We start from the raw sequence: 14,884 nt of genomic DNA on the forward strand, positions 1-14,884 counted from the left end.
TCTCACTGGTGGCTGAGAACATTCACACAATTGACTGTTTACCATGCGCCCCATAGACGTAGACACACATGAACCCTGCCCTCCAGAGTTTACAGTGGAAGAGGAGAGGTGGATTTCAATAAATAGCCATAGAAATATATAATTAAACATTTTTATGAGTATAATGAATGAAAAAGTAGAGAGTTCAGTAAGGTTTAAAATAGGAAACTGATTTAAGTGGCATGTGAAGGTAGGTAAAAGAACAATTGAACAGTTTTTTAAAGAAGCAACATATACCTCGAGACCTGGAAAATGAAGAGTGGGGTAATGATGATTTTAGGCAAGGGGGAGAGCTTGTGAGAAGCCCAAACATAGGACAAAAGTGTGATGAGTTCATTTCAAAGAAATGAAAGGCTAATCTGTCTGGAGCTTGGTGCATGGGGGCCAGGGGAGGGGTATAGGATGAGCTGGGGAGATAGTCAGAGACTAGACCATGGGAACCTTTATCCTAAAAGCAATGAGAAGGCAATGAATCATTTCCAGCAGAGAAGTGAACAGACCCGTATTGGAGAAGGTTTACTCTGCCAGCAGAATGGAGAATGGACTAAAGGTGGGGGGACGAGAATGGAGGCAGGAAGACCACTTAGGATGTTACTGCATAGCCAATCCCAGATCATAAAATGGTGATCAGGCCACAAGAAGTGGCAGTGAAGATGGGCCAACAGACAAACACAAGATGCACTTTAGAAGCAGAACTGCTTTGTCTTATTGGTGAGTTGGACCAGGGAATTTCACGAGGGAAAGTGGTGTCAGGGAGAACTTTCAGTTTGGGCTAGAGCTACGACATCAATGGTGATGTCCATCTAGCATTTCCTGAGGTGGAGAAACAGATGCTGTGGGAAAGGTCAATGCTTGGACATGTTCGATTTGAGATGCTTGTGAGAAATCCAAGTAGGAAGGCCAGATAAACAGTTAGATGGAAAAACCTGGAGCTCAGAGGAGCTATCTGGGTGGGATACATAAATTTGGAAGCCTTGAGCTTGTAGATAGTATTTAAATCCTAAATTGAATAATACCATGGAGTGAATGATATACCAGAAGAAAAGTATAGAGTAGATGAAAAGGAAGCAGACTGAGCCCTGAAAATCTCTAGTATATAGAGATAGAGTGTGTGTGTATGTGTGTGTGTATGTGTGTGTCTGTGTTTGCATATGTGTCTGTGTTATCAGAAAATCCAAGGGAAAAGAGTGGTTTATTATGGAAAGAGTAGACAAGTGCTAAATGTTACCATGACTCAGAATGGAAGGGTTCTTACTGATTGCAGAAATACGGAGTTCTTTGATGACTTGCAGTTTGAGTGGAGAGGTGAAAATGAAAGCCAAATTGGAGAGGATTGAAGAATAAATGGGGTCAAGGAAGTGCAAATTTATGTGTAGGTAACTTTCCAGAAGTTTGATTGTGAAGAAGTTTAGAAACATAGGGCTGGAGAAAGACAGGGTGTCATGAGGTGTTTGTGTGTGTGTTTTCAGTTGGATATATTAGCACATGTTTGCTGAAGAATCCAGGAGTGGCCCAGTTAAATAGCCTCTTTTCCTGACTAGTTAACGTTGGCCTGATCAAAATGCAGATCAGGCAAAAAGTCTCCCTCGGGTATGAACAGTTCAGCAGAGAGAATAAAGACCTACACATCTCAGATTCTTCACCCAGTACCTCAGAAGGCAGTTCTAAAACCCTAAGTGGGTACACCTACCTTCATTAAAGACTACTTCTCTGGCACCCATATGACATCCAATCTTCAGTTATCTAAATCCTTACATTACCTTGATTTTCACTCTAAGGAGCTGAACCAGAAGTAGATAATTCCTTTCAATACAATTCTTTTTTCAGTATTCCACAACATATGTTATATTCATGGTCAGTTTTCTGATTCAAGTACATTAATAAGACCACCCACAGGTAAGGCAGCTATTCCCAAGGAAGGGCTGAAAACCCCCCTCCCTCCCTCTCTCCTTCCCACCCTCCCACTTACCCACCTACACACCAAAAACCCCTAGCCCTGGTCCTATCCCAGCCTCAGTTCAGTGCTGTTTTGCCTCTACAGCGTTTAGATTTTATTGCTAGCCACCGCTCCTTTGTCATAATGAATCTCATAACAGAAAATAGGTCACATACACATCCAGTCATCCCGTCATGGGAACCTCAGTCTTCCTACGTTGAGGGCTTTCAAGCAGTAATCTAAAATTCACCTGACCTGCAACCCTTTGATTTAGAGGATACGGAATCTTAATTACTGTTTTTATTTTCATATTGTTATTGATACAAAACATTTTACAATCAAACAAGCAAACTTTTAATTCAATAAGGTCAGTGTGATTTAGTGAATACAAAACCTGACCTGGATTTAGGAACAGAATTCTATTTCTAGCCTTAGCCTTGACTCCCACGATGCATGACCTTGGAGTAGTTACTATGCCTCAGATTTTTCATCTGTAAAATACCCACTTCCTACCTTGGAGGATGAACTTGAGAATGTCTGTAAGATACTGTGAGGTCTTAGAGGAAGGTGACTGCTGCATTATCACATGTCATTCTTACTAGAATCATGTCGATGGAGATGAATCAAAAGTGTGAAAAGTAATGAATAATATTGGCTTAAAATAAGTCAGATATATTTGTGTCCACACTGAACATGTGAATGACTCTAAAAGACTGTGTTAACTAACCCTACTTATTTCTGGTTGTGCTTCAATCTCACTTTGAATGTTAACTCTAAACCGCTAACCTGTTTCTTTCCCTTTATTCACTTTTTTCCACCTACCATTGCATGACATGCAGGGTCAGTTTTGTGCATGACACCCGCTACCAGTATTGGTAGGTTCCAACCTTTTTTTATTTGTCTTTTATATTATGTACAATACCTTCATTTGATTGAGATTTATCTCAAAGATCGTAGAAATGCTGTAGGAACTGGTAGATCTGAAGGCTTATTTGGCTTTAGAGTTAATGTGTAGGTTTCAAAATGTACTTGTATACTGAAGACAATGACCATCTTAATGTGACTAGAACAACCACTGCAAGACATAAAACCACAAGTACGAGTCTGCTTTTTAATGATCTGTATTTTGTTTCTCTTTATAGTTTATATGGTTTAGCATAAGAAAAAAAAAGCTTACTTTATCAGAGAGGCAGGCTAATTTCATCAATGTTTTAAAGTTTCATGTGGTGTGCCTTTATCTCCTCTTTGCTGTGTGTTAGAGTTATCAGAGTTTCCCAGAAGTATTTATTTTAAAAAATTATAAATGGATGTATTTTGAAAACAAATGTCTCAACTGCCTTGATTTATTATCCTTTTTAATTTTGTGTTGATTTATTTGTGATGAGTATTTGTACCTTACCATTCCCTTAGATGTTAACTTTTAATAGTACATACATAAGCTATCCCCACACATTCCAATGCCTTGGTACAAAAGTCTGTCTTAAGGACATATGGATTAGTTCCACTTAGAGTAAAGAAAAATAAATATTGGCAAAATTTGTCTGGCTGTTTCACAGTGACTGTGTTACAATTTACATCAAGGCCATGATTTCTGCTCTACTGTTTATTGACCCAAATAAACCACAATCCCCAGTAATTCCAGTTCAAACAGGCAGGCCCCAATCGACCCAAAACATTCAATTTAACTGCAATTAATTCCAAGAAAATTCTAACCCAAATTAGGCCTACATTATCGAGGCTTTGATGTTTTAGAATGATGATTAAAAGTGAATATTGCATAGTCTTACTTCATTTGGACATTACAATTCCGCGTTTTGGGGAGCACCGTTTATTACAGGCACTGTAGACTCTGACTTGGGAACGATCTAGTGCTGGAGGTAAAAGGGTTTATAAATACATCAACCAAAGTAATCTGCTTTGGCCTTTCTGGGAATCACTGATGATGTTTTAAAACTTCCTTTAATTGTACTTGTAATAAGCTATTTTCCCTTTTTTTTATTTCTCTCCCATATGCTTCCTTGCTTTGCATTGTGATTGCATGCCATCTGCTGGTTTAACCCATGATGGCTTGCTGCTCTGATATTCACCATATGCCAAAATGCCACTTCTGTTACCGTAACGCTACACCCTCCTGTTCATTGCTCCCATGGTCCCCCTCCTGAAAGTACCCATGATGCACAGCGCTACGTCAGCCACTGTCTCTGCGGCAACAGCTCCTGCAACAAGTGCCCCCTTCGCAGCAGCAGCCACAGCCAATCAGGTTTGCTCCTTTTAAAGCTTTTCTTTCACAAATCCCAAACTCTAAATGAGTGCTGATAGTTAAAAAAAAAAAAAAAAAATTCTCAGGGAGAATTTTTTTTTTTCATGTTTATCCATCAGATTTTATTTTATTTTATTTTTTGATTAGTTTATGGCCAGCATTTGTGGACAGGTTGCACTTATTTAGAGTTAACATTTACTGCAAATAATGATGTAGCTGTGTTTCGTGTTGCGCTGTTCGTTTCCGTACCTAATATTGTGTGATTAACCTGACAGGCTTACATTCCTTTCAGGGCAGCATTACGCATCCAGGGCTTTGTGAATTGTCACAGAAAAATCAGAAAAGCTCACCTGGGAGTGCTTCAGACCTGGCTGTATTTGGATTCAGTTCATTCAGAGACCCTATTATCAGTTGTGGAGGAAAAGAAAACTCTCCTCTTAGAAAAGTCTCCCCTTTTCCCTTAGTGTCAAATTTGAGGTCTGAATGATTCTTGTTAACATTTCACCTGGGTCCTATGTGCTCCCAAACTCGCTTGGTTCCCAAGTGAGAGACAAACGGTCCTGGAAGAAGAGTACCGGGCCACCGAGTTCACAAAGGCTGGATATAACTGATTAGGGGCGTGTAATTCTTTTGGTTTAACTCATGTACCAATGAGACCTCGGATGGACTCTTTCTTAGGGAGGGCCAGCTGGCTGTTTCCTGTCATCACAGGCTGACTGTAACTCTAACCCCAGCCAACCAACCTGCAAACGTGTGCCTCTGGTCCCAGGAGAGGTGTAAAAGCATAAACTCTCACATGCCTGGAAAAACACTCGATTGCGCATGCTCTCCCTTCACAGAAGAGCCATTCTGGTTTTGCTGTGAGTGTAGTGGGTTCTTTTCCGTTTTGCTTTGTTTTGATTTTTGTTTTAATAAAATCAACTGTACTGATAAAAGATGACAAGACATATAGGAGGTGGTGGAGGGAAAGTCCCAGCTCACGGGATCAATTGGAAGAAATCATGTCTGGGCATAAATAGCAGATTCCAAACTACATTCTGCAGGCAGAAGGGCTGAGTCACGCTTCTTTCCCAGTTCTAGTGAATAAGTGATTCCAGAGCTATAGGTTTCATTGCTGAAAAGATAGGCGTGAGTGCACTTGTATGAAGGAATAAAAGTAAAATCCCGTTGAGCTCCTCCTGTGCCCTCTGAGGTGTGATAAAGCAGAAAAGATCGAGGGAGGGAGGGAGGAGAGGCCAAGCGGGCCCTCAGAGGCAATACCAATTGCTGACAACGCTTTAGCTCTTCACTCGCCACCTCAACATGCCAGCTTCCCTCTAAGGAAAGCCAGCTCAGCTTCCAAACAGATAGAACAAAGAACAGCAAATCACTTTCTTAGCTGCGAAGATTTGTTTAAATGATGGGATGGCAGAAGGGAGAGACAGTGTGCGTCCTGCCATCATTAGGTTCAAAGCACCCCTTTTCACATGGTCATTCTTAGTAGGGAAACTGGAAAGGTTTCTTTTATGTCTAAGCCCTGTCTTCCTGAACCATGTTTTTGCGATTTGGGGCAGAAGTTTTATATGAAGTCCCTTCATCAGAAAGCAAGTTTCAAGCGTAACAGAGTGTTCGTTACATTGGAATGTAACGTTATACTTTACGGCAAGTTAAGCACTTCTAATACAGAGAGCTCTTTCCTGGGAATGGAACGGAAGTCAAGATAAAGAACTATTTTGGAGTTTTAGGATAAGTCCCTTTATTATGATAAATTCTTGATCATGTATCATAAATATTTTTCCAGCCTAATGATTCTTTGGCTCCACGTGGTAGAAAAAACTGAGATTGCATACGTATGCGTAGGTTTATGTATGTGGGTAGGGGAATTATAACTATTCAGAAGCTAAAATATATCACTTTTCAGCAGAGTGTGATTGGTAAAGGAACTAACAAGTTAAGTTCAATTAAATTCAAAGAAGTATAATTACAGCAGTACCTGACCGTAGCTTCAAGAATCCTAGATTCGGCATTTTGCAGTTTATCAGGTGTAATCGTTGCTGGACTGCACTTCAGTGATGACTCTTAGTGAAGGTCTGCTTGCACATGAACACAACAGAAAAAGAAATAGTAGTAAACATAAATTTTCAGATATGACATTCTTAATGTATTTTCAACAAGTTTCAAAGAGCAAAGCAGCTACAAAAGAACTTGGAAATTCTTTTAATGCCCAAGAGTTCAGAATTCAGAGAGATTTCTGACGGCTGTGAAATGACAAGTTTTCATCTTATTAAGATTTCGCCCTTTCAACTCACACTGAATCATGTCCATGTGAATTACATGTCATTTAAACAAAATGAATCTGTTTCCTCACTTGTAAAAGGAAGATTAGAACTAGATGGCCTCCGAGGTCCCTTCCAGCTCTAAGATTCAACAAACCTATGGCTCCTTAGCTGCTGTGCTAAGCCCAGCGCATGAGATTATAAAGGTAAACACAAACAGAGTAGAAAGTGGTGCTAATGACTTCAGAGTTCAGTGCATGATACGCATCCTCCCTTCTTCCCCGTCACTGAGCCATCTGTCTTTATCACAAAATGCGGTAGGGTTTTGACAGTTTTTCAGTTCATTTGATCAACTTAGACTGTCAAATAGTTCAAATCTCACAAGTATTTGTAATAAGATACAAGTCACTCAGAGAAGAACGAACAAAGACCAAAACATCCCATGACAGCTCCTCCGGCCCAGGTTTCCTTCACATGTTACCCCATGGTGAGTCAAGTTGAACCAGCAATAAATCTATTAATTCTACCCTCAGGGCTTAATCAAGGTGACAGCCATGAAAGTTTTAACTGAACTTAGACTTGCAGTTTGAAATTAAATGACGACAAGATCCAAATACTTTGGGGAAATAGAAAATTATTTTTTGGTTATTTAGCTCTGGGAGTAGATATATAAACAAAAATACAATCAACAAATTTACCAACAGCTATCTCCTGTTTCAGTTAAGGTCTTTGGGCCTTAATATACAAGTTACACCTAATAATAATAATATTATTATTAACAAATTACTTATAGATACAAGATACTATTCTAAATGGTTTCTCTCTTATATAATACATTACATATTTTTATATATCATATCATATATATCATATGAGAAAGAGTACATATGTATAGGATACACTCAATCCTTACTACAGTGTTATAAATATTACTGTCATCCCCATTTTATAGACAGTAAAACTGAAACGAAGGTTAACTATCTTAGCCAAAGTTAAACATCTAATAAATGGTCTTGCTGGAATTTAAACCCAGGCAGTTTGATCCCAGAGGCCTTGCTCTTAACCACCATGCTACACTGCCTCTCTCTATAATTATAAATGAACGGAAGTCAATTCTTCCACAGGAAAAACTGTCTTTAAAGTGAAACTCAATAGCAGCAAGTTCTGTTGCTTTAGGGAAAAATGAAGGAGTTCTGCTAATGCAGCTCAGACTGAGGTGAATTCCAAGCTAGGGAGATGAACTGAATCTGAGCAGAGCTTCAGGCTAGTTATGTAATAGCCAGGTCACATTTAGAAACCATATACATAGTTGATATATATTAGTTATGATATAGAACTATTTATTAATAGTCTATGTTATATTATACCCAGTGAGTAGACTGAAAATTATGAATAATTTCTGTACAAGTAAGATGAGAACTAAGACGAGAAGTGAAAAGGAATTAGTCATTAGTCCTGGTGAAGCAGATTCATGGGCTTCTTTTGTGTGAATCATGGCCCTGGACTTTACTCCCAGCTTCTGCCACTCATCTCACAAGTAGCATCGTGACAAGGGAAATCAGAAATGAAAACCCAGGTACTATATAAAGTCAGTCAATTTCAGTCCGCTAATAGAAGGTCAGGATGTATATATACATCTATAGATGCCTATATCGAAGCCAATTTAATCTTAGAGTGTACAGTGAGAGAGGAGAGGTCAGCAGCTTAGTATATGGATTATCTAGTTTTTTTCACATTATAAGAAATTTTATTTAATAAAATGAGAGTGCAGATTGAAATCCCTCTAACTTGAATTATTATGGTACTCTATCCTGTCATTGCTTTATTATTTTTACTTCAAAAGTACATTCTATTTCAAAAGGGGAGAAAATAATTTCCTAGTAAATATATTTTAAATCTTAGTTTCTTCATTTATATACAGAGATTATTCAACTTACCTGATAACATCCTTGAAGGCCCAATTGAAATACAATTTGTATTCTGAGTCTTTCCCTGAACCCTGCAGCTAGAATTTCTTTTTTCTATCCTCTGAATTCCACAAGGACTCTATCTGCGTGTTCCTTAAAGCATCATCATTAGATAGATGGAATGACAGTGCTGATACACAACAAAGGTGGGGAAGTGTAAAGCTTAGCAGAGAAAAACTAACAATCCCGTTGGCCAGAGCACCAGTTTTCGCGAGCGGCTACAACATAGGTTTGATTCCGAGTGTGTAGGACCTGAAATGACAGGGTAAAGGGTTCACTGGCCTTTATTTGGCCACTGAAGGTTTTCAAGCAGGAAACTGACGGAATACAACTCTGAGAAGAGCCGGCAGATGGAGTCAAGGCAGGAGAGTCTGCGGAGACTGTGGAGAGGCTTTCACAAGAGCCTGAAGTGGGGAAGTGGCAGCCGGCGAGTGGCCGACTTTGCCTTGCCTTTGCCTGTTACATAGGGAGGGTCACGTTTAGCCAAAGAGAAACATAAAAATGGTTTCATACTATGGCAAAACCTGTCCAAGTAAATGTCATGTAGCAGAAGAAGAGATTTGGGCTGACATGAAAGGTTAACCACAGGAAGTTGCCTCTGTAGGACGTGAATTCAAGGATGGCCTTTGGGTGGACTCCCTGGGCAAATGCCTCCAGGGCGCTTGCGCCTAATATGCGGCTCCCCACTCCCTACCCGAATGAGACATCAGAGCCACAAAAGCTCAAACACCCCCAGGCCTTTGCATGGAAGAAAGGGTCCCTTCAGGTTTGGAGTGAATACGCGTTGTCCACGTGTGCAGTTAGAGCTATGTGGATGCGGAGGGCAGTTATTCATCTGATTCATTCTGGGTCCTGGGTCCTTGCTAGGAAGGCAAATTCTTACATACTGGATATTAGGAATAGTTTAATGGAGCATCCCACGCAGTGCCTTTAAAGCTGGTGAAATCAATTATAATTCTGACAATATGTTAACAACACTAACTACATCTTCAAAAAGTGCTGATTGGTGTTTAATTATGACCTCAAGGTTTTATCACATCTTCCGAATCCTCTTCCAAAGATTAAATCCATTCAACAGAAAGCTGGCCTTAGGAAGAGTTTATTGAAAATTAGTTAATAACATATTATACATTCCTAGCCCTCCATTTATTGGGATATTTGGTAAGTCAGAAAATCCCCATTTTCCAGACATACCTGATTAGTATATATATATATATATATATAATAACAATTTCAACTGTATCTTACCAGACAAAATAATTACATGCAACCAGATACCTATATTATGCTTTATCAGGCCTGCTACAAATTACTAAAGGGAGATGAGAAAAGTTTAAGAGCATCAGATTTTACTCATTTCTCACATATAAACATGAACACAACTTCAAAGCTATTTGTATATAGATTCTTGGACTTCTATATACAAAGTTACAGTAAATCACCCCATCCTAGCCAAGAAGTCTAGAAAGGTAAGGTCATGTTTTACTTAATCTCTCATCTCAAAGAGTTTTCTAAAACATCTATTATTCAAAGCCATCTGTTAGGACTATATTCAGACAAATGTAGGAGGCATTAAACATTCCCCACTATTCACCACTTGACCCATTTGGAGCCTGTGTTTTTTCACAAGAAAAATATGGGTTCTGCAAAGCTCCAGCGTGGGAGGAATAGATCCCTGTTAGTTCCCTCCCCTGAGATACACAGTAGAGCGACTGGCCTCCCTGTATGGATGATCAAACTGTGAACCACTCCTTTCTCGCAGTTTGCTGGGTCCTGAGAACAGTCGACAGAAAGCAGCTGGGCCCCAAGTATGTTGTGCTCTGAAAGGGCCTGGACAGCAACTGTCCAAATCCAGGGCCCGTAAATAGTGCTCGGGCTGAGACATCCATCTCAGCATTATAATACTGCTAACGTTGTTCGGCCTTCTCTAACTTTGTGCTGACATTCTAACTATAGAGGAAGGTTCCGTTTCAGTAATGGATCTGGTTGCCTCAAATGAGGCAGAATCGCCATATCAAATATTTTGTGGAGAGAGGGAGTGTGTGTGTGTGTGTGTGTGTGTGTGTGTGTGTGTGTGTGTGTAGAGAAAGAGGGGTGGAGGGACAGAGGAGGGGAGAGAGGGAGATTAACTGGAGCCTGCTGTATATCTCTTCAAATAAAAAAAATCAAAACAATAAAAATGGCAGCATTTGCATTCAGTTAACACCATTGGTTAAAGCTGCTTGGCAATTTGAGTCTAAATTCCATGGTGCAACATGGCTGGGGCACTGGAATCCAGTCTTGCTAGTCTGGTGAAAAAAAAAAAAAGATATTTAAGGTGGAGAGGAGAGGTGGGAGGGTCGCTCCGTATGTCTTAGGTGGAGCTGGATCTGTGAGAACCATATAGAGGCAGATTATTTTTTCTCTTCAAGAAAGCAGAAAATAAGAAGAAAAAAGGCCTCTTATTTTCCTGCCTCAGAAGCAGCTGCTTTGCAGAACTACCATGAGGTTTAATTAATATATGTATTTGCAGATTCTCCAAGGAAAGGCTAAGTTATGTTAAGTGTTGCAATCTAGTACATTTTCATTTTTCATGAATAATTTACACCTCATGGTGAGAAACTTGGGTAGAATTCTTTTGTATACAGCACCTAAAGACATAATATCAGTTCCAATTTTGTGCAGTTGAAGAGAAAATGTCAAGGGTCCTTATGTGGAACTTGACTGCCTGGTGGATCGTCCTACTTATTTTACTTCAAATCCCATCCTCTTTTGCATTTTGATGGAATTTGGGGGAATCTTTTTAGATTGAAAAGTTATATTCCCAGTAGTACTTTGGCTTTTGTTGACCATAATAAAATCATGCTCATTTTTCTAATTGTAGGTTTTCTCTTTTGAGAGGAATAAATATACAGTTCATCCTATATGTGTGTTTATTTCCAGCTCTAGATTTGTAAGGAAAGAGAGACTAGGCACAGTGCAGGAATTTGGATCCATTGCCAAGGATTGAAAGATGAATGGGGTCTCGTTTTTAAAAAAAGTTGCTATGAACAGAGAAAATTTTTGACCTATAGGCATCTATCTCCCCAAGTTTTGCCACTGCTGCCTGCCTTCCCACACTTCTACCTGCATGTTTGGGGAAGTTGCCAGCCTTGCTGTGTGGGTGGATGGAGAGGAGAGATCCTTGCCGTCTCCTGACACAAAGCTGGCCTGACTGTCAATTCAGTTACTGGATATGACGCCATGATGAGTCAAAGACAAACTGGCGTGAGGTCTGGCCTCTCAGCCTCTTCCAGCGTTCTCTCTGGGCCACATCTCAGGAGTCAGTGGCTTCCAAGGTCAGACCTGTCTGAGTCTGCTGAACATTCTAGAGGCCACCAGTGTGGGGAGGTGCTAAGGGTACCCAGGAGTTAACTGCCTAGTCAAAGAGATGCGAGGCAATCAGACAATGTCACAAAGTGAAATAGTCAAGGATTCAAACATTATTGCATGGGAAGTAAGCTCCACAGCAGAGCCTTGCCCCTAAGTGGGAGGGGGGAGTAAACTAGGAATTTGGGACTAACATATACACCCTACTGTGTATAAAAATGCAGAGGCAGGTCTTGAAGGATGTGTCGGAATTAGATAAGGAACAGGTGAGGTCATTCCTGACCAGAGTGAAATGTAAGGGGTGGAGCTGGGGTGGGGTAAGGGGTGGAGCTGGGGGTGGGGTAAGGGGCGAGGAGCCTGGCATTATAAATGCACCAGCATCATGCTTTACGTGTGTTCTCACACTTAACCCTACCAGATGGGCCCTATTCTCACTCTTTAACATATGAAGACATCAAGGCTCAGATGTGGCCATGGCTAGAATCAGTAGAAAGGCCTGCATTTGACCTCAAGACTCTGACCCCGAGGTCAATGCTTCCCCCTTATCCCACCTTCTTCCCCAGTAGCCTTCACGGCTCAGATAGGAGTTTCAGAATAAGTTTCGGACTTTATCCCACAAAAGATGCAGACGGAGCAGCTATTACTACATCAGATCTAAAGGGGGGGGGGACAGTGTAGCTCACACGCACTAAAGGCCACACCGCAGTGAGTGAGGGAGTGAAGGGAAGACACACGTGGGCAGGACTAGAAAATCTCCTTGAGCAGGTGAGGAGAGGTTAGGTTACTGAGGAGGTCAAAAGGCAGGCTGAGGGCAGGGCAGCAAAATGCGAAACGAGAGACTTGCAAACACTCATCTACCGGAAGTGAGTGGGTAGGTGTGAGCTGGGATAGGCCAGGCGCAGGGTAACTGGTAAGGAATCTACTTTGTTGATGAAGTGATAAAACTGGGATAGAGAGAAAAGAGAGAATGTGGGGAGGGGAGGATGAATACATTCGTCCCTCAGTATCTGTGGGGCATTGGTTCCAGGACCCCGAGTGATACCAAAATCCATGGATGCTCAAGTCCCTTACATAAAATGGCACATTTGCATATAACCTACGCACATCCTCTCTTATACTTTAAATCATCTCTACATTACTTAAGACAATGTAAATGCTATGTAAATAGCTGCCAGCGCATGACAAATTCAAGTTTTATTTTTTGGAACTTTCTGGAATTTTTTTTTTCAAATATTTTCTATCCGTGGTTGGTTGAATCCATGAATTCAGAACCTGAAGATATGAAGCAGGACAGACTGTAACTAAGAAAATCAAGAAACTTCAGGGAGGCATTTTGATCCTTTACTCTCTCAGTGGCTCTTGCCAGTTTCTATAGTACCTGTGGATTCACCAGCTCTCTGCTCACCACCACATCAACCTTCTACAAGACATTTCTCCCGATGACTTACACAAATAGAATGGCTCCTGTTGACACTTCTTCACTTTTATTTGTACTATAAAGGAGAAATTTGTTGACTGGTATTTTCTGACACTGGTTTATGAAAAACTACAGCTAGTCTAGCACTTAGACTCCATCATGCCTCGGCATCACATCTAATATGCTGAAACCTTTGGTCTGTCTGTTTTAACTCTCAGTGATCAATTTATAGTATTATCATCACTTTCCTTGCTCTGGAGTTTCCAAAGTTCTCAGAGTTTATGTCGATGAGCTTCCTACAATCAAATACAGACACTTTTCAGTATTCACCACAATGCATTTCTGGAAGCAGCATCATTAAGCTGAATGCTGTAAAATGTCACCCATTTTCCCATAGTCACTGTTGCCTCAGGCACTGAAGGTCTGACCCAAGACCTGCATTAACTACATCAAAGTTATGAAAGGCGATAAGTCATAAGAGCAAACTGACTACAACCATGCCATACTTCTACAATAAGAGAGAAGGGAAATGATGATGCAAGTTACATTATAAATTGGAACAAGACCCCAGATCAGTAAGGTGGCTTACCCAAGTCACATAAATAATAAGAGAACCAGGACTAGAACCCAACTGTCTGTGTCCTGCCTAGGGTAGTGTTTTTTCCCTTTCACCACACTGCCTTCCTGAGAAAGTGCTTTAAATGATCATTAAAGGGACCCCAAAGTACTATAGAGCATACAGACAGCACAAAGATAATGCAGGCATCTCTCCGTTAGTAAGCTCTTACCAAGTGCCAGACATCATGCTAAGCTTTTATTCGAATTATCTCATTAAAACCCAAAATGGCCCTGTAAGGAAATATTCTTCTCCCTAATATACAGATAAGGAAACTGCAGTTTTGAGAAGCTGAGAAACTTGTGCAAGGTCATCTATTAAGTAGCAAAACCAGATATACAACCTCCCCCAAGCTCCTAACCTTCCATTTTATAATGAGGAAAAGGACCTACAATGGTTAAGTGACTCATTCAAGGTTACATAAGGGATTAGAAACTGATCTCCTAACACCATGCTTAGTCCTTTTTCCCTCCCTCAAACCACAATCCAGCATGAATATGCTAGCTATACATTTTTTTGAACAGTCAATAGATTTTCTTCCTCCTTAAAACTTAGAAAGGTTTTGGAGGAATCAAAAAGATACCCAAGGATGTTAAACTCAATTCCTTCTTTTTCTCAAAATATTGTTCATAACTCTTCCATTAGTCATCCTTTCAATTCTTGTCATTGTTATCCCGATATATTTGAAAGGGCCAGAGAACCACTTTAGTTATGAAGATCCAGGGGAAAAGGAATTGCTTGAATCAATTTCTATTGTTCATCTTCTTTTCTTTGGTCTTCTCTGACCCCTGTAACATTAAGGATGGCCTTGAATGAGGAAAGAAGTTAAAATAGGGAGATCTAAGGTGTGTGTGAAGAATGAGAAGAAAACCCCACTGTATTCCTTTGCCTTGGAAAACTGTGTTTAAGAATTGCTTTCTTTTTTTTTTTTTAACATAAACTCATAACCTAAGTCCCCTCATTTTTCCTGCTGGTTATGTGAACCTATCTGAGAAGAGGTGAAGGTTTGAAAATTGAAGTATGGATGTTTATTAGACAAGACTGGG

At 40.2% G+C, this 14,884-nt stretch overlaps 1 protein-coding gene across 6 annotated transcripts in view; it reads left to right on the forward strand.

Annotated features, from left to right (window-relative positions):
- MBNL2 (muscleblind like splicing regulator 2) overlaps positions 1-14,884 on the forward strand; it is a 153,591-nt gene that overhangs the window by 123,324 nt on the left and 15,383 nt on the right. For 2 of the 6 annotated variants that reach the window (XM_082602401.1, XM_082602403.1), the window contains exon 7: positions 4,141-4,235. The exons of 2 other annotated variants lie outside the window; for them this stretch is intronic. In XM_082602401.1, the coding sequence (XP_082458527.1) occupies positions 4,141-4,235 (95 nt within the window). Of the gene's footprint in view, positions 1-4,140; positions 4,236-4,527; positions 6,160-14,884 lie in introns of those variants that run through there. 2 more of the 6 variants (XM_082602406.1, XM_082602404.1) reach the window with 2 other exon arrangements.

The sequence above is a fragment of the Mesoplodon mirus genome (assembly GCF_964341445.2).
Source record: "Mesoplodon mirus genome assembly, chromosome: 17".
NCBI classification, from domain to species: Eukaryota; Metazoa; Chordata; class Mammalia; order Artiodactyla; family Ziphiidae; genus Mesoplodon; species Mesoplodon mirus.